A 20,641-nucleotide genomic window follows, 5' to 3' on the forward strand; every position below is an offset into this window, starting at 1 on the left:
ATTTATTTTTTATCGAACTATTATAGAGCCATTTAGCGTGCGTGACGTTGTGCTGTTCCAGCGATGCGTTTTCTGCGTAGCGTTGTTACTGGTGCTGCATTCAAATGTTCCTCCTGTGCTCCAACTTCACCGTGTCGCCTGTGTAAATACATCTTGTCAGCATTCTAATGCTTTATAAAATCGCATGGATATGATATGAGAAGTGCGGTTCAGCACAGTGTTTTTGTCTTGTCAGGGTGTGTTGCTAAGACACATCACGCCTTATTCCGTGGGGGGGCTGAACATATCTGATGGTACTTTAAGGCAGCACGAGATGACGATAAAAGTACCTCCCAGTCTCAAACCGCCTACCCAAGAAAACACCGGACAGACCCAGAGGGGTTCGTGCCACATTGCGGTGAAAACCACTACAATTTAAAGAGAAGTCGTTCAAGATAAGGAGGCAAGGTAATTACATCATACACGTTCTCTCTAGTCTTTTGCCAAAAGCAAACCTAACTACCCGCTGAGCCGTCTAAGCCATGTGTAAGGTTGGGTAGGTAACACTTTGCCTCCAAGTCGTGCCAGTTAACTGTTAGTTAATGTGTTATGCTTAATTTAACTCTGAACTACACATTTTTGTGTTATAACAGAAACCGTGCTCTCGCTTTTCTTCACGTATTTATTGTCTAACGTAAAGTTAGTGAACTAGTACGGCTCACTGGCCTTGTGTTCAAACATTTTATCAGTTGACGACACATAACCCGTTATCGTTAATCCCAATCCAACGTGACTGACAGTGCAGGAAAAAACAGCTCGACCTGTGTGGATTTTAACCCGACTAAACTGTTGAGCTTGCTAATATCGAAGTTGTAATTTCAGATAAACATTTTCAGCCTTGTGATCCACAATCATGTAGCTAACCGTTACCCCAAATCGCGCTATGAATACACAGCGCCAGTGTAACGTTAGGGTATATTTTAGCTAGCGAGCTAGCTAGCTAAAATACTGAAGACGCCAGTTTGCCTATCTATTTTTAGGTGCTCGGGCCATAAGCTTTTAAGCTACGGTATACAGTGGCCGACGGGGCCTTAATGTAAAAAAAACAAACAAACAGTGTTTTATCAAGTTAAACTACCTCTGTCAGCCACGATTTTGATGTAACGCTATTTCACAGGTGTGCCTCCTAACGTTACAGTGGCATTGAATTGCCGAATCTATTCCCAATTGATCGCTCTCTTTCTCTGTAAACATTAACTACGGCTTGACGGGTATTCCGACAATCGTTTGTCTCTCTTTCGCTCTGCGTCTCTTTGCAGGGTCACATTTGAGATCTATTTCGCCTCCCTTATTTGTCAAAGAAGAGGGCGGAATGTTTGGCCTCATATTTAGCACTGTTTTCCACGAAGTCTTAGACACGTCCCTTCCCCTTTTGGGAAAAGGGAGAACAGACGTGATCACAGATATGTTTTCACAGTTGTGTCGTTGGATAAAGACACATTTGCCCCGTTAGCAGCAGGACATATTGCGTATGACTGCTAAACCAACATCCAGTCAGGGCACGGTCAAACTGACCAGGCAGACGGATGAGCCAACAGAGACAGTGATCGACATAAACAGAGAGATGTCTGTGTAACTGACTGTTGAGAAAGCAACTTTTTACAGACCTTAACAATGTGACTGTAGTGAGTGTCAAGGGAGCAAAATATTGAAGTCAATGGGGTTCATTGTCAACACAGCAACGAGTCCAGTTGCAGCGAAAGAATCATTGCCAAAGCAAAGCATGTCAGACTAACAAGTGGAAACAATGAGTTTTCTGTAGGTGCAACTATGATTCAGCCTTGGAAAACTGTTTCAGCAGCCAAACATTTTGACCTACAGTAGCCTTGATCATCAACTTCCACTGGCCTGTAAAAAGCGTTTTCACATCCGTCTTGTCTTTGAAATAATAAGAATAAGCAAACTCTATGTTGTCGTTATGTGATCTTCATATAAAGTTTTAATTTAAAACAAAAAACTTATTTTCACTAACTCCAGATAGAGCACACACTCCTGTTTCTCTAGTGAAGCTGTTGGTTATTCCCATAGGCTGCATATTACTTAATGACATTCGAGTGAGAAAACAGCATAGTTTTACTCGGCATGACTGATCAGTTAGTCAGAGCTTTATATAAAACCCATGTTAATGTCAGTTTGGGCAAGTGACTGATCATTATTTTGTAAAAAAAGTAGAACACCAGGAAAATAGGAAGGACACAGATATTAAAAGGAAATGATGAAGAAGATGGATGAGTCATACAGCATATTGGATACAAAGAGGAAGAGGGAGAGAGACAATAAGGAAATAATAATGCATTACAGATTTTTATTTTACATGCGAGGATATACTGATAGTGTTAACTAATATTATTGTTAAGCCATTATTAACTTACTTAACATTTAAATCATACTAAGACGTAATATAATTAATACATCTATTGCAGTGTCAATGAAAATGATAGATCTCATACAACAAGACTAAATGGCTAAACAGTTGTATTGGATTCCTTTAGATTGTACAGGTTTATCCAGTATAGTGGCCACTGAGTGTATATTGTGCTGTACTCCTTTGTTTTCATCACACAGATAAATTTTATATGTACTGTTTGATATTGTTTAATTATACCATCCATAAATTTAATGTAATTTAAACACGTTCACACCTTCAAGGTAAATCTTAAGTTGAGCCAAATGTCACTGCCAAATGCCTGACCAATCCTGAAGAAGATCTGTGTGGGATCAAACCTTTGTTTGGTAATACAGTCAGCTGTTTTTAAATGGATTACTGGTCCAACTGCTTGAAATTTCCAAGTGGAAATCACCATGTGGGCCTTCTGACATTTCAAAATTCATTTGACTCTTGATCCACATTTGACACTTGAAATGCGTATGTGTTTCTCCCCCTCTCCAGTGTATACTCAAAGCACGTATAATTCTATTTCCTGATGGCCTTGTCCGATTTGTTATTCCAATGCATCACACTACAATGTTAGTAGCAGCCAATAGCCATTGTTCATTTGGTTTTTATCATAAATTCACCTCTAGATAAACAATATGCAGTGACTTTAGTCTTGTTTCCGCCATAATTAGAAACACATGAAGTTTTTCTGCCACTCACATGATGTCCCAGTTTCCTGTGACCTACAGCTGCTTTTTTGGCAATCTAGGCTAGTAGCACTTAATACTAATGTTTAGAGATTACATTTCAATAATCCTTTTGAAAGAGAACTGCAGTCTTTCAGTTTTGAAATGTCATCTTACTTGTCTGGGTTTTGTTTGAATAAATGAAGGAGCCACACAGACTTTGAATGAATTTGGCTCAGTTAAAAGTTATAGGTAAAGTTCTATGTTACACTATATGATTCAGGAACACGGCAAAGATGAAGAATATGGGTATTTGTAAGGAATTTTAAGTTGTGCAAGCTGCTCCTTTGAAGGCCAATTTGTTTACTGTTTTGTGCTATTGTTTAGCCTGCTCACATTTGAACCAGGTATCCCCCTGTCCTGACTTGTTTCAAGTAACCCTTACTTCTTCCTACATTCCTGCAGTGTATTTGGTGTATATGGAATCAATGGTTTGGAAGTGTGGCTATATTTCAAGTAGCCTAGTAGCCATAGACCTGCTCCTGCCCCTGCCCTAATTTCTGCATATTTTGGCCTATTTTAGATGCAAAATTCAATATGATGCTATACTGAGAGTAGATGGTGGGGCTTTGGCATGCCAGTGTGTCATTTTATGTTCACAACTGTCCTTGGTGGAAAACCATACATCAACTTAAAACAAATTTTGTGTTTGAAAGCCAAAGACACTAAACAGTAAAGCATTGTCAAAGGACGTCCTGCGTGTTGTGGTTTCTGTACTAGTATTTTGCATTTTGTATTTTGCTCACGCCCTCAACTTGAAACCTCTACTGACTGAGTGTTAGTGGTATAATGTGCAGTGCTATGTACAACTTTTGCATAGACAAAATCTTTTGGTAGTAATATGCAGTTGAAGAACTTTGTTCCTTCTTTTTCCTCTTGTAATTTTTTAACAGGCATTAGGACTGTTCTTGAATGACTTTTCTGTTTAAATGTGTAACAAGGCGTGTCTGTAAATCCTCTAAATTGGAAATGACACTTCTAGCTCTAGCCTACTTGGCGAAAAAAGCTTTTGACTACACATGACTGTACAAGATAAGACCAATTTTGAATCTTAATGTACAGTATGACAGCTGTTTGTGATTATGGGTGTTGGCCTTGGCTCAGCTTGCTTAACTTTTCTTAAGCCTGGCTTTCACTTTGTGCTTAGAGAATGTAACATTGTGTACACTGAATAACAAGACTGAAACAAAAACTGCTGGAAGCATTGCATGAATTCAACATGGCTTACTTGTATACGTGGGCAAGGTCCCCCTCTGGGAAACTTAAAAAAAAATTTTTAAAAAATACTGAGATTATTGCAGTTATGTTAAGTTTTTGGTTGCGGAGACAGTGGATTTTCTTATTGCCACATAGTTTCAGGTCACTGAACATAGCCATTGTAGTGTACTGTTCAAGTTAACTGCTCCTAAAATACATCACACTGATCTCAAAAATCCTAATACGTCAGCCAGAAAAGAATCAACAAGTTATGTTGGGGTGTAGTTGGGGCAACTGGACTTTGGTTAAAAGTGAAGACATTTCGCCCCTCATCTACCAGGCTTCTTCAGTTCTGTTTAACTGGTCAGGTGTGGTGTCCCAGGTATTGAACCTAGATGGTAGACCCGCCCAGCCAACATGAGACTGCAAGGGGGGTGAATGGGTCCAGTTGCCCCAACTTAAGCTCTGCTACGTAAGACCTGGATGACTGAGAATCTACACAGACGTTATGTTGGGTTGTTATAAATTGTGTGGTTCATATTTAAGTCTAGGAATGGACTGCATTTTATGAACTGTGTTGTTTGAAAAAGGGTAAACCACAACAGTTATTGACACAGTATCTCAAGTGTCATTAACTTAGCCCTAGTTTCAAGAACCGTTCAACTATGCCAACAGTGCAGAGAAGTTTAGAGAAGAGAGAAAGTTTAAAAAGGATTTTCTTGCCTCAGCCATGTAAAAACACACCTAGAAATTGCTTTTTTTTAAATTACAGTTTTGTTAATCCGTCAGTCTTGTTGACAGAATTACTCCATGTTGACAGCAAGTCACCTCTATGCTATCCTGGGTACAATTTCTAGGCATGTTGTGTGTTGATCCTTTGGAGATATGAGGGCCTGACATCGTGATAAGTGGCTCATGAAGCCACAGGTGGATTCCTCATTAGCAGATAGCACCTACCAGCATGGTGGTTGTTGTGCCATTAAGCTGAGCACCCTTGAGACTTCTATAAAGACCATCCATGTTCTGTGGTCTGTGTCATTTTTACCCTTGGCCAGACACCTTGCTCTTTTAATTAACAGACTCACTGCGCATATTATTCTGTGATGGCAGGGTTGCTAAGGACAGCATGATGAAGCACATTTTGAACTATGCTTAATGATTAGCATTTGTTTTATTTTCATTCTCCAACTACAATTTTAGTGTAGGTAGCTGATCAAATTAGAAGTGAATAATAAAATATCCCAAGGCAGTAGGAGTAGGAGTTTTGCAGCTTCTGATGTCTGCTGATATGGCTAGCAGATTGATTATTCCATGACAGAAACAAAACATCAGACCCCGTTGCCTGTGGCCCTGACTGTACTCAGTCAATGCTGTCACCAGACCTAAGTGTTAAATTTATGTTTCATACAATTTTCTTTGCCTGAATAGCTTACATAATTGTGTTAACATTCTCTAATAGCTAGAATTTAAAACTTTGATGCAATACTGTTAAAAATGATACCTCTTTCAATAACATGGCAAAAAATTCTGAGGTACACAAAATGGAATAATTAAATTTCCCTTTGCTAACAGTGCTGATACAGAAAAGGTCACTGAACACATATTAACACACTGTAATGATGTGCATATCTGTGTATCTAAATTAAATAATTAATACATCTAGTTGGAGATCTGTTTTTTTAATAGCTTTGGTACTGTTGATGCTGTCAAATGCAGATTTTGTATTGTTCTAAACATGTTGTATTGAAAAGTTTCAGTACTTGGATACTTTTGACAGCCTTAATAGCTCATCAGTTGTGAGGCCAATGTTGCCACTAACTTTCTTGTAAATGCAATTGTCAAAAATGGGTCTATGTATGTGCTATCAGATAAACTGTGCTGATTTACTTTTAGAGGCCATCTTGTCCTGTAAAACCCACCTGAAATGGTTCTAGTATTGATTTGGTCTTTTTGAAGGATGTAAAGCCTTGTTGATTTCTACAGTCACAGTTCTACACTTGTTTGTACGCACAGCAAAAGTATAATCATACTGTCAATACAATCATATGAATGGTTTTGGTCATACTTACTGTTTGCGATAAACTAGATTCTTATGAATTATAGACATGTATGTCATTTACCGTGAAATAGAGATTTTAGTTAGTTACGTTAGTTAAGTTATTGTGTGTGTAAGTCAGTAACAAGATAAATTTCCATGCATGATGACAATTAAACATCAAAGCACAATCTGATGCTATGGTTAAAATGAGAGAGATTAGAAAGATTAGAAATTTGTGTAGTTGTGTAATTTGTATACATATAAAGCAGGAGGGCACACAACACAATACTATATAAAGCTTGTTGTGAATAGATTAAGTGATCTCATCTGAACTATAAAGATACAGTTAAATTTTAACCGCAAGAGTTTTCACTTTAACCACTGCTGGCCCAGTCATGTAAATATTGGCTTTGAATTCTCTCCCTTTGGGGTATTTGTATACGAGCTGTAAAGGGATACAGGTGAGAGCGCTGTGTTCACCTATTGTCAGTTTTTCTCACAAGATAACAAACCTGTAAGGTAATACTACTCTTTCAAACACCTTGTATAAGGACAAGGACAACACCCTTAGGACACAAGACTGAGAAAGGGCAAATAAAGCTTTCTTTTTAGAAACACTTTTTTGTGGGGAATATCATCTTTGCTTGGCTTTTATATGGCTGACATTGTTTGCTGGTTGTGTTTGTGGTCTGATTTGATTTGACTTTTTTGTAGATGTGTCAGGTACAGATAATCAGGTTAAAGGCAAGCTGTCAAATTCGAGAAACTTTAGTGAAACTGTGTGCAGGACTGATCTGTTGGCCTTGTGAATATTTACACTACTTTTGCCTTGTTGAGGTAAACACATAACCCCGTTCCCCAAAGAAATAGAATATTTCATTTGTTATTTACCTAATTTATGTGCGGTTCTTTCATTTTAGCCTGTTGTTCTCAGTCCTTACTGCTTTTTGCTGTCATTTACAAAGCGGAGCACAGGAGAGACAGGTGAAGTAGTGAATGAAATGCTATTGTGCTAACAGATTCTGTGTTTTTGTGTCTTTAGCTGAGCTTAACCACAGAATATGTGGTTAAAAAAACTTCAAAATTTATTTTGTCAGTATATTTTTTACATATGCCAAAATACTTCCTCTGCATTTAACCCGTCACTGATTGAAACACACACACATGCAACATGCAGTGAAACACACAGGAGCAGTGGGCTGCCATGCCAGATGCCTGGGGAGCAATTGGGGGGGGGGGTTAAGTGCCTTGCTCAAGGGCACATCACCCAGCTAATAGAGGGGAGGGTATTGATCAGTCACGCTACCATGCCCAAATTCTTCCTGCCAGTCTGGGGTGGAATCGAACCGGCGACCCTCCAGTCCTGCTTCTCAAACCTCTTCTTTTTTTTTTCTTTTTTTTTTTTAAACTAAATAGACCGGTGATGCTGTTTTTCTGTGAAGTTTGCAGGAATTAATAATGTAGTCTGGGTGCCTTTTTAAATGCTACATTGCTTGTTAACAACTGGTCCAAAACCTAAAAAAATATTGCTGTCATGTATGACAAAGAAAACATGAAATCCTCAGTTTTGGAAAAAGACTAATTTGGCAGAGAGGAAAATTAGCAGTGAATGAATGGAAAGAGAAATAAATGGAAGTGAACCCATAATTTCATAATGCTAATAATGTAAATAATTGTGCAGTACTATAAATATCGTTTGTGTTTTTGTATCGTTTATTAAAAAAAACCCACATTGTAAATCCTCCTGTATGTACCTTCATTCGCTATTCTTGTGACACTGAGAACTTCCCCACTATGGGACTGATAAAGTTTATTTTTTTAAGCAAAAAAAATAGTTGCTTAGTGATCTCATACATCTGGGCTGTACCAGAAGTGGTTTGGTTTTTACACTGGTAAGTGATCTCATTCCAAGTTGTTACACCCAATCTGACACAGCTCTTGTGTCCTCTGAAAGGCTGTTTAAAGCCATTGTGAGGGAGTCATTCAGTACCACTCTTGACTGCCTAAAGATGGGCTACAGATGGGGTGTTTATGTTTGTGTTGGCTTGACATATTGTTACTCATGGGTGGGATTTTTTTTTTCTGGTGATGTCACATGTAATGCCTTGTGCTCAAGCACCCAACACCCTCCCCCTCCACCCCCTTCGTCTCAACCCCACCAAGAGGAAAGGTTTACCATATGAGGGGAAAGAGCAGTTGCAGTTATGTTACAGTTTTAAATCAATGACTTTCTCAAGTGAGCACAAAACTTTTATCTATCTTGCTCCCAGTGCTATTAGCAAAATAATATTATTTTAGTGTTTAAACTGTGGTTGCATTTCCTATTGATTAAGGTGTGCATACTTATATGTGAAAACCAGAGGAAGTGGTGACCATAATCACCCAAAGATCTGATACACACACACACACACACACACACACACACACACACACACACGTTGTATCCAGCCCACACACAAAGTCCACTTCAGATTGTGAAATATGAGGTGGGTGCACTGGGGTGGACGCACATACCTGCAAAAGTCAGTTTGGTCAGCGCGATTGGCCAGTTCAGGCTACTTTGTGTGCATTTCAATCCAGGAATCCGACAGAGGCTTCTGAATAAATTCAGTTTTCATGGATCCACTTCAGTGAGGCTCTCCTGTTTATGTGTCGTCAGTTTCAGGGTTACATACAAGAATCCGTTGCCATTGTCCATAAATATCCATATAGGCAAAACATTTCACGAGCGGCGCATCAGCCTAGTGTCGCAATTAAAAAGAAACTTTTCTTAATTTTGAAATGACCTGGTCATCGTTAAACATTATATTGTGTTCAAGATATTGAAGATAGGGTTTTTTGCCACATGCTCTTGAAGCCACATAAAGCAGATTTTCTAGTCATTGAGACTATGCGAAGTTTGGAAACAGAAGTAATAGGACATTAAACTCTGCTATTCACCTGAAAGTAGATTGCAGACGCCTTGAAGATTGATCACAATCTAAAATTGTCCTCCAATTTGTTAACCTGTAGGAAAATGCGGCCACCCATTTTATCACTTACTTAAGTGTGAACTCTGTACTGTTTTATGAGCAGCGTTAAGATGCAAAGTTCAGTTACTTATCACGTTAACTTCTTTGGTCTGTCTGTGTGTCCATGTGCGTGTCTTGTGTCAGTGAATGAATGATGTCAGTGCTGTAAGTAGCAACTAGCCTGCAACAAGTAAACATATGACAACAGAACTCCCTGCTCTCTAAGCACACACCTCATTGCTTCAACAGTGCTGCACATAACAGTCCTCCCCTCGCTATGCAGGCTTCCTCTGGTGTTGTCATATTACTGAAGTTCTGACAGGAAGTAAAACTTTCATGGTCAAAACCCTTTGTTTAGGGTGTAACTAGGCTTGGGCGATTTTTCGATTTCGATTTTAAGCGCGATTTATAATTAATACGATTAGAAATTAAGACACATTCGATAACATTCGATAGCGCACGCCTTCACAAAAAACATCTCCAACGTTTTCACGGGCACGCGAGTAGCCAATCATAACTAAAAATTGACGCACGTAGCCGCAAGTTTGCGGCAAAGATTCTGTAGCGTAGTGGTTGCAGCCACTACGGCGTGTCTCCAACCAAACAGGCAAGACTGTAGAAAAATGAGCGAAAACTCGGCTGGGCAGAGTTCTGCACAGCATTTAAGCCTCAGTTCTTCCCAGGAGGAAATCGTTGAGAAGAAGGGTCAGAAGGGCTCGGCTGTCTGGAGGTACTTTGGCTATTTGAAATCGGATAAACAACAGAGCAAAGTCCTGTGTAAAATGTGTAGAAGTCACGTCCCTACTAAAACAGGAAACACCCGCAACTTATTTCAGCATTTAAAACAATATCACCCATTAGAGCACACAGAGTGCTGCCAGGTCGGTAAAGCCCCCTCGACCAGCAATAAGAGGAAGGCTGATCAACAAACCATACAGTCCGCTCTTTCCAGCGCCATGGTGTATGAAAAAACATCGAAACGACACAAAGACATCACGCATGCCATCACACAATTCATCGCAAAAGGCATGCAGCCAATTTGCACTGTCGAAACAGCCGGGTTTTAAAATCTAATGAAAGTGATTCGTTATCAACTCCCAGGCCGCAAGCACTTCTCGCAGACAGCAATCCAATTAAAAAAGAATGAAAAAATAGTGATTTCATGTATATCGTTTTATATATCGTTATCGAACATTTTGAACAAAAAAAATCGTATGATCATTTTTTCTAATATCGCCCAGCCCTAGGTGTAACCACAGTCTTTTCTTTTATCTTTATCTTTAACCAAAATTCACAACATCATAAGGCTGAAGCATTTCCAGATTTTCCTCTGTTTCTGTAGTTCTCTGCCTTCAAACAATTTTTGTCCCCAAGCTTGATCAGATACTGTGATCTGCTTGTGGCAGAAACGGTTTCCGTTTTCAAGCCCTTCACTTGGGCATCTGGTGTTGGTTAACCTCAGCACACAACAGGGTTGCAGGGTCAGGCTGCAGCCAGTGGAAATTAATTCCCTGCATACATTTTCTCTATGTCCAGGTGTCAGACCATTGTACTCAAATACCTGAGTAAATACAGGTCAGTTTATTAGTTTCAGCATTTCTGCTTTTTCCAGTCCAGTTGAATGAGATTATTTGTTCATCGACCATGGTGTAAGCTGATTTATGTACCAAAGGTCCTTAGCAGCACACAGCTGCTGACCTCCAGTTATTGTTCAGAGTTTATATGAGAAAATGGCTTCACTGACAGCTAATCTCTGATCCATCTGTATTGTGCACTGTTAACACATTGATGCAGCTGCTAAATGTGACTGTGTTTACTTTTATTTCAACTAAATACTGTTCTCCTTTGCACTCTTCACACTATGTTAAGGTACACAGCTGTTTGTCACGTAGCTAAGCTGTTGCAGTGAGGACTCTTGTGCTGTGCTGTTTGCATCCTACCCATATGTTTATTTTTACAGTTGTTCTTTAGTGGTGTTTCCCACAGAATCTTGTGAGACTGTGGTGGTTGGACCTCAGACCCGCTAGGGAAGTCTGGGGTCGTGCTCCAAGATTGAAAGGTTAGAGCATAAACAACATAAACAACATAAATCAGAAATTGTTCAAAATATAAAATGTAGAAAATAACAGCGTATGCACTGAACTTAAACTCTTGCAGTTGCGGTATCTATTCAATGTAGTCTTTCAAATTTTGTGCTAGTAAGTACAAGTTTCATTTCTTGCAAATTATACTATGATGGGTAGGGCTGGGAGTTGTTAAAAAAAATTAATTATGATAGCTCTGCCAAGAATTGTACTTTTAAAATGATGCTAATATCAATGAAGTATGTCATTTGGTAACTTACTTTCTGCTTCATTTGCTACCCATCATGTGAATGGAAACACTCTGTTGTGTAAAATGCCACCACTGAACTGCCAGCTCCATCAAATAATCTGTACTTGGCCACACCACAATGTGGAAGTTGCTGCGGAAGTGGGCGAGTTGCACATTAGATCAAAGAACACCTATGGTGACTGGTTACTGGAGAAATTGTACATATAGTATTTTTTCGTATTGTTTGACCCGGAGAAGGGGGTTATTTCAGGCCTAATGGCAGATTGCCACATTTTAGGTAATTAATGGGAAGCACTGTCTTTATTGTTTGTATGTTAACATTAGAAGTGTGGGGTTATTAGGTCAAATTGTCGATTGTAGACAACCCAGCTTAGAGCCCATTTATCTGGCCCTCTTCTGTTGGCCCAAATAAAGAGGCCTCAGAGCTGAGCCGAGGTGAGACCTGGTACTGATGTGCAGTTTGTCGTCTTGCCAACCACCCTGCCAGTGCATTTAGCTGCTATTGGCCTGAGCTGAGCTGCCTGTGCCTGGGCCTGACTGCTGGCTGATTGCCCTCTTTACAGGGGTGGGGTTCTCTCAGTACTCTGCTGACCTTGACTCTGATTTATGGTTTCCTCCTTGCAGTCTGTTTCCCTCCTATCCTCCCCCCTACTCTCATATACATGCATTAGATCAGAACTTGTCTCCAGCTGTACCTTGCACTCCCTCAAACACCAGCAGGGCCACCCTGTGTCCACCACCGACATCGCGGTCTGTAAACAAACACATGATGTGTAGCAGATGTGAGTTCATTTCCTTCTTGACGCTAAGCTTTGTCTGTTGCCTGATGCCTGGATGGAAAAACACTATAGAAAACAAAGTTAAAGTTCAAAAGTGAGATATGTGAAGGAACTGGTAGGATACCGTTTTAAACCCTGCACACACAATATATTACACAGGTAGATTTCTTTTATTTGTTTTGAGTGATAAATAGGTAACCTGAATTATATGGGCCACTGACTTTTCAGTCTTCTCCGCTAAACTGTAGTTCTGGATTTTTCTGTGTTAAGGCTGATCTCTTCTGCTTATTAAATAAATGATTCATCACTGATTGACTGTGTTGTCACTTCCCATCCATCACTTTCTCTTGCCTTACTTCAATTTGGATCTGTTTACACATGGTCGTCTAATTGTAGTGGTTTTGACCTGTTCTTGTGGCTAGATAGTAGTAGTAGTACTTGCGTATGCTGACACTTTCTCAGTGTAGTGAAGAGTAATAGATCCTCTCCACTTGTATGTATAATCACATATTAAAGAGATAATCAACAACGGATGTTGCTATGTCTTTGCAGTGAGGATGAAAGAGGGGAAACCTGCTAATCGATTAAGTCCTCACAATGTTGCTGTTATTATTGTAAAAGCTTTAGAATGATGTGAATAATTCATTTAATGTTTTATCTCTGTGAAATGGAGCTTAAGTGGTTTCATGGTGGATTTTTTTTTTGCTATTCATATAAAGTAATACCAGGCCAGATGCCTGGTATTTCATTGTATTTTTACTGTATTTTAATTCATAGCATTTCATATGTATATATGTTTTTTTCATTAACAGGGGTGCAGTGTGTGGGAAAGAGCTGATGACATGAGGAAAGCCAAAGGAGGCCACTGTGGTTCATTTGCTATCTATTAGCTAAACCTAACCTAACCCTGCTGCCTCCAATCCCATCACTTCAAGAGGCACCCTCTGGGTGCCAGAAAACACCATGTGCCAAAACTGGAGAGAACTTATCACTGCCCCATAGACAGCCAAACCTCTTGTGAACCTTCCCCTCTAGTCTGAGGGCCTTCCTAATTGTCCACATTGCCCACTGGCCAAGATGAAGAAGGTGGCATTATGGTCAGCAGAAGATGTCTCGAAATGGCTGAGCAAAGAGGGAATGCCCGAGTACATAGATGCCCTCTGTCAGAGAGACGGTCCCGCGCTGCTTGGGCTCACTAAGGCAGATTTCCAGAAGCCTCCCCTCTCGCTGGTGTCATCTGATGTTGGGCAGCAGCTGCTGGAACGACTGGAGACACTGCGGATAGAGACTCATATCGAGGATCACAAAAACGGCCATGCAAACGGGCATGCTGGTGGCCTACCTAATGGAACTAGTAAGCCTCAGAGGAATGGCACATTGCGGATGGAGATGGTCCACATCCCCATCCCCACTATGGAAAAGACACATTCCTCATTCCCAGCTGAGTGGGGGAAGACTGGCATAGCTTTCATCTATGCAGTGGTGTGCTTTGTTACCACCACTGTTGTTATTTCAGTGGTACATGAGAGAGTACCACCAAAGGAGCATACCCCTCCACTTCCTGATAAGTTCTTTGACCTGTTTGACAGGGTGGAGTGGGCCTTCTCAATCTGTGAGATTAATGGCATGGTGCTAGTGCTAGTCTGGCTTGTACAGTGGATTCTTCTCAAGCACAGGTACAGTTTAGTTTGGTAAAGTAAATTTATTTTGAGTTGAAATCTGAATTGCAGCTAAATGAAAATATGGCATTATTCACTTTTTTTCCAGGTCAATTATAGGCAGGCGGTTCTTTTTCATTGTGGGCACACTCTATTTGTACCGGTGTATTACAATGTACATCACTACTCTGCCTGTTCCCGGGATGCACTTCAAATGCTCTCCAAAGGTATAATACACATACACACTTTTTTCATTTTCACGTATTTCTTTCATCATTGTAGATTGGTTGAGCATGAAATACATCTTTCTTACCTAACTGCTTTTGGCTCGGTCATGCTGAATGCCTTTGAGTGCTCTTCACTGACCACTGATGATGGCATAATATGCCCATGTCTGTTTTGTTTGTGAGCTCCTATTAGATAATAATAATAATAATAATAATACATTATTATTATAAACCCAATTAGATCACCTTTTATTCTTTACAGACATTGATGTGAGAATTTCTTGTCACATTTCTTGTCTCATGTCACATACAATACGTGCTGAAGGAATTAACCTTTGTTTACTTTAAATGTATTAATTCATGTTGTATTCTTCCCCTCCCTCCTCTACGTCCTGCTTTCACACATTATATATTTCTTTAGCATACTGGTTATATTATCAGAATATATTAACAGTGTACTTTTACTAATAAGATATGAATGGCTGTGTTTCTTTCAGCTTCTTGGGAACTGGGAGGCACAGGCAAGGAGAATAATGAAGATGATTGCTGGTGGGGGCCTATCAATCACAGGTTCCCACACCATGTGTGGAGATTATCTGTATAGTGGCCACACGGTCATGTTAACACTAACGTACCTCTTCATGAAGGAGTGTAAGTTCTACTGTGTCTATACCTGAGTTTAAGTTCCGGGTCACACCATGATATAAACATCAGTTCAAGTGTCTAAAGACTGATACTAATCAGAAATGGTGACAGAGCTCTTTATGAATGTAAAGACTAAGCACGTTGGCACAGTTTAGAATCAAAATACCAGTTGTATGTAATGTTTGCATCTTTGATCATATTAATTTTGATTCTTAAATTGGCATTAAGGCATACTTATTACAATATGTGGTAGGTTTCATGACTGATGTTTTAAGTTCACACACCTCTACTTGTTATCTCTGCATGACAAAGTATGCAACTGTTTGGCTTTCACAACACTTCTCTAAAGAGTGTCAGGAAATGTAGACACAAAGAAAGTGTAAAGGAAATGTTGCACTATCCCCTTGCACATCTGTCGGCACGTTGGTGTCAGCGTGTTCAGACACTCATCTATTACATAACCACATTTTCTGTTCCTCATAAGCGTTCGCTCGCTCATTGGTTTACGCTTTGACTTGCTTCATCATTGAGCATAAGGGTCAGAAGCTGTAGTATTGTAACTTCTCATGTAGTAGACGTTAGCAGACTTTATCACACTTTATCATGCAAACGTTGGGTCAACAGTTCTTTTCCTTTGCTACTTCACATGATGCTGCTGTGTGCTGACAAACCTGTTTGATGTAGCAGTGACATCTAGTGGTGAAACAGAGCAAAGAAAGCCAACTACAGTGTTATTTCATTTTGGCCCATTTAGCTGTTGAAAAGCATTCATCCACTTCTCTTAGAATTTAAACTATTGGGTATGATCTGTGTGTCTGGTGTATTAACATTGCTTGGTTTGATTGGCAGATTCCCCTAAGCGGTTTTGGTGGTACCACTGGATTTGCTGGACTTTGAGTGCTGTAGGGATTTTCTGCATCCTTCTGGCACATGACCACTACACTGTGGATGTGGTGGTTGCGTACTTTATCACTACACGCCTTTTTTGGTGGTACCACACTATGGCCAACCAGCAGGTGAGTGCAACATGCTGTACATTCTATCACTTAATGTTAAGTTTAATTCAGAATCTAACGGAGTGAATAAAGTTAAAAGGCATAAGACTAACAAACTAGAAAAACTGGAAGCAGTAATTCAGTACCTAGGTTGAATAGAATATGTACATAGAGGAAGTCCAAGTGGGAAAACAAAACATCATGACATGGCATTTTTTTTTTTTTAACATATGTCACTAAGGGAAGTGCCAGGTGAAGTAATTTGTCCAATCAGCAAAGCTGTCAAGTTTGCTGCATTGCTATGCAACGCCTCTGTTGTTTTTGCAGTTTGACTTTGTGATATGATGTCTTTAGAGAGGCTGGTAGGCAAATTTCTGGACAGAGCCAGACTAGCTCTTTGCTGTCTCCAGTCTTTATACTAACATAAGCTAACAGCTACTGAGAATAGCTTCACATTTAGTGTACAGACATGAGAGTGGTATCAGTCTTGTCTAACTCTTGGCAATAGAGCAAATAAGCATATTTCCCAAAATGTCCAAGTACTTTTTTAATCTATGTTTATCTTATCCATGTTTAATATCTGCTATAATTTTTTTGCATCAGTGTGATGATGGATCTTGAGATTTCAGCTTTTCAATTGGCTGGATTAGTCAATAAACATTTTTGTCTGGTTATTTTAGACTTAAATTGTTTCTTAAGTACAGGATTGTATACGATATCTGCTTTTCCTCTTCTGTCCCTGTTTTTAATCTGTACATAAAGGAGTTGGCCAAATGGCCCTACAATAATGTTACAATATTTTAAGATATTTTTGTTATCACAATCTTGCAAGCTTGATATATTGTCCCCTTTGGTTGTTGCAGTCTTCTTAAATATTAGCTGGTTTTGCTGTACATCTGATCCTTTGTAACCAAACCACTTCCACAATATTGCCCTCCCCTTTTCCTAACTACCATGGAGCTGGTAACAATGTTACTGTCATTTCATCCATGCTTATTTTAGCTGTGCCTAATGGTATAACATCAATACACGAACAAGTCGGAATATCAGAATTACAATAGGAATTATTTCATGATGTTAGAAACTACATTGATGTTATTGTGAATGACAACCTGTGGCACAGCTCTGTTAGGATCTTATGGCTTGTTTCCTCTGAGCAGTGTGGTACGTTTTGGTACAGTATGATGTGCAATTATTTGTGTTTCCCTTAGCAAAAGTCGTGAAGCATACCAAAATAAGCGAACTGTACCGTACTGGTTTTTGGCACTTTGCTGTTGGGGTACCAAGTACGGTGATATGGTATTGTATGGTTTAAGCCACACCTGCTGCCGTCCATTGATTGGTCGATAGGGAGTCGTCACCTGCGACGACATTATAATATAATACAAACACACTGCTGCCTTTTCTCAGACAAAACCTGCCTTCTTGCTGTGGTAATCAGCCACATTCTGAGAAGGAAGTGCATGATGAAATCCTCCATTGGTGTTAGTTCTTCTTCTTGTTTATTGTGTTCTTTGTGTTCTTAAATGATGTCACGCTACTTACCTAGCTTACGCAGCAATTGGCTTACCTTACACGCCGCCTGTCAAGTAGAGTCCCATTGGCAGTGGGTACACAAACCGTACCAAACCATACTGCACCAAACCGTTATGTAACGAATTTAATCGAACTGTTAAAGTACAGTTGACACAACGAGAAGTAAGAGTAGTCCCTGTATAATTTTAATTAACTTGCTCAAAAGAAACAGCATTAGATATGTAATGACCTCACTAACAGCATTTGTGTGTTCTGTTTCAGTCACTGAAGGAGACATCACAGAGTAACCCGTTCTCGCGGGTGTGGTGGTACAAACTGTTTCAGTACTTTGAAGAAAACGTCAACGGCACGGTCCCTCGTAACTATCAGCTGCCGTTGTCATTGCGAGCTTTGTGGAACCGTGGAGTGAAGTACAGCAAGCTGGACATCCAGTGACCCAAGAGGACCCAAGTGCTGTCTTGACTCATCAAAGTTGGCACAGTTCGATGTAGCACGCTGTCCACTCACCTCCAGTAACAGACACATCCCTGTCCGAATGGGTAGCACTGTGACCCACCTAGTTTTTGTTTTTTTTGTTTTGTTTTTTTGTGTTGTTTTTGTTTTCTCTCACCTTCTTTCTTTTCTGGTCTATTTGTCAATGAGCACTAATTTATATTTGTTTTTTGTCTCTTCCTCTTCGTGGGCCACACAAACAGTTTCTGCTTTTGTACCAGATCTATGAAGCATTTCGATGAACTTCTAAAACTCAAACTGCTTTTTGGCCATAAGGACTCCGTTACTTTGTTTCTTTCCCTGACTGTATAAAACCATAGTTAATGTCTTCATGTTCTTATAAGATTTTTTAGTGCAAATGGTATCCAAATGGTAACCAAAATGCCATAAGCATTTTTTTCCTCTTTTTTTTTTTTTATAGCAGATTACTTTTTTGTAAACTGTCCTTGCTAAAACGAGTCAAAGGTGCAAAAAATAATTTTTTAAGTATGTCAAACTTTATTTTTCAAAAACAAATGATGTCCAAGAAAAGATTTTTAGATTTTTACCTTTTTCAAGATGGATAACAGAGCATAAGAATCTAATGTGGTATAACATTATTCCAGTGCCTTTCTTAGCTTGATTGTAAAACAGTTCAAGTACCGTGTGTCTTGTCTCCCTCTGCTGCGGCCGTGACAACGCAGTACGAGGTGGTACTTAGTTAAGTCTCAATCCCTTGAATGTAAAAACAGCTATGCCAGCCTTACCAGAAAAATTGGTTTTTCCAAAATTAAGTGCAGTGAGCAAAATGTCCCATTTATTTATCGATGCTTTATGATGTCAGTTTGTGTTTAGTTGGTTAATGCTTTTCTGACGGGAAAAAAATGACTGTTAATTGTATCTCTTATGTCTTTAACATTTCATTTTTACCAACCAGTCTTTAACCAGAACCAGCCGCGATCAAATCCTAATCAGTGATGCTCCGTCGTCTGTTGACGCCACCACGTCTGCTAAAGTTTAACTTTACAACTCAGCATTATCTGTTAAACATCGCTGCGCCAAAGAAAACGGCGGAAAAAAATGTCTCAGACATGTATAGTCAAGTTTTTCTGGAGCTCACAGTCTTTTGCATCATTGCTGCATCCTATTTGCTCAGGAGATAATGAGCCCCTCTCTTGTTCCCCACATAGAGTCCAATTTTGAAATCAGAATTATCTTCATGGGTGTCTTGTCTTGTAACCCTTTTTATCGGTGAGATCTAGAGGAGAACGTTCCATGTGTCACTTGTGCTGAGTTTAGGGAATGTCAAAGTTGTGAAAAACGGAAGCTTCAGGCAAAGTTTCTGAGCATGTCTTTGCTTTAATCTGTGCGTATTTTGTATGGTTTGTCTTGTGCTAAATCAAGCTACTACAGTTCAAAAACAGTCAGTTTTCTGCATTGGCTTTTCAAGTGCAACACCACAACAGTTTTCTATCTAAAGATAGGTACTTATGTGTAGGGAACAAGCTGAACCACGATGCACAGAGCTTCTGATATTTCTGGCCATATGTGTGCAAACATAACATTTCCATGAATGTGAAAATGCGTCCTTATTGATGGTCCTAATCATGTACATTGTCTAGGTTTTTTTTTTTTTTTTTTTTTGCCCTTTTATGTGCAACTATGACTGAACCATAAAGAACATTACTGCACAAGTTCGTCTATGTGGAAAGATTTATAAATATGAAACAATAACTTCTAATTAAACAGACTAGTTTTGATGAAGAAAAACTGCACTAAGCTTTAGATTATACAGATTCCAAATAAATAATAATACTGATAATGTGATTCATTTCTTTAAACCTTATCAGGAGGGGGAAGCGAGTAAAACATTATTTTTAGTGTGAACTAATGATACCTTTCAATGTCAAGTCTTTCAAGTCTTAACGTTTGAGACAAGTTATAGCACAGGCTTACCCTCCTTCCTGTAGCATTGTCCAGTCATTTCACTTCCATGAAGAACGATTTGTTAGTTTCTGTAAGAGCACAGCAGGTTCCTCACGTATGGCCATATTTTGACTTGAGATAATGTTTTAACTAACGGTCCAGACACAGCTCTCTAATAATGTTTGAGGGCTCTGATGAGGATTACGGTTAGAGTTAATATTTGTTTTCTAGTTTGCCAATCAAGTCAGGTTTTTTTTTTTTTTAATTGTAAAATGGAAGTCATCTTGTATGTTTCTCTGTAACCCCTTCCCACTTTGTCCCTTTTTGTGAGTATACAAGATGTTTGTAAGATATGGTAAAGGATTATACTTGGGATGCTTTTGAATAAAACATTTTATTATAATGTATTTGACTTGCTGTAAGACATTGTTTTGTTTATCACGGTCTGATTTTCTTACATTCTTACTGTGTCAGCTGCCAGAAGATGACGTCATGGCAGACTCACTACCAGCCAGCAGGTGGACACACTGAGTTGCACAAATAAAGACCCCTATGGTAAGGGGTGGGCTCTCATTCCAAAAAAGTGTTTTTGCTTCCAGTATGCATTTATATTCTCCACCTACTGCAAGTATGTCTGACATTTTTAGCCCTATTAACCCTTC

At 39.3% G+C, this 20,641-nt stretch overlaps 1 protein-coding gene across 1 annotated transcript; it reads left to right on the top strand.

Moving 5' to 3' along the window:
* Positions 1-295: 295 nt before the first annotated feature.
* On the top strand, positions 296-20,386 carry sgms1a (sphingomyelin synthase 1a). Its single transcript, XM_046401850.1, has 6 exons — positions 296-447; positions 13,334-14,197; positions 14,289-14,406; positions 14,904-15,057; positions 15,901-16,067; positions 17,844-20,386. Exons 2-6 carry the CDS (start codon positions 13,599-13,601, stop codon positions 18,015-18,017), a joined length of 1,212 nt encoding a protein of 403 aa, XP_046257806.1. The 5' UTR covers positions 296-447; positions 13,334-13,598; the 3' UTR covers positions 18,018-20,386.
* The last annotated feature ends 255 nt before the right edge of the window (positions 20,387-20,641 follow it).

This window comes from Scatophagus argus, chromosome 10 (assembly GCF_020382885.2).
Source record: "Scatophagus argus isolate fScaArg1 chromosome 10, fScaArg1.pri, whole genome shotgun sequence".
Taxonomy (NCBI): domain Eukaryota; kingdom Metazoa; phylum Chordata; class Actinopteri; family Scatophagidae; genus Scatophagus; species Scatophagus argus.

What these genes read in the sequence shown, in the direction of transcription:
- sgms1a (XM_046401850.1), top strand. Translation starts at nt 13,599, where the DNA reads ATGAAGAAGGTGGCATTATGGTCAGCAGAAGATGTCTCGAAATGGCTG. An exon ending in ACTTCAAATGCTCTCCAAAG is followed by an intron (nt 14,407 to 14,903) that starts GTATAATACACA and finishes TGTTTCTTTCAG; the next exon opens with CTTCTTGGGAACTGGGAGGC. An exon ending in GTACCTCTTCATGAAGGAGT is followed by an intron (nt 15,058 to 15,900) that starts GTAAGTTCTACT and finishes TTTGATTGGCAG; the next exon opens with ATTCCCCTAAGCGGTTTTGG.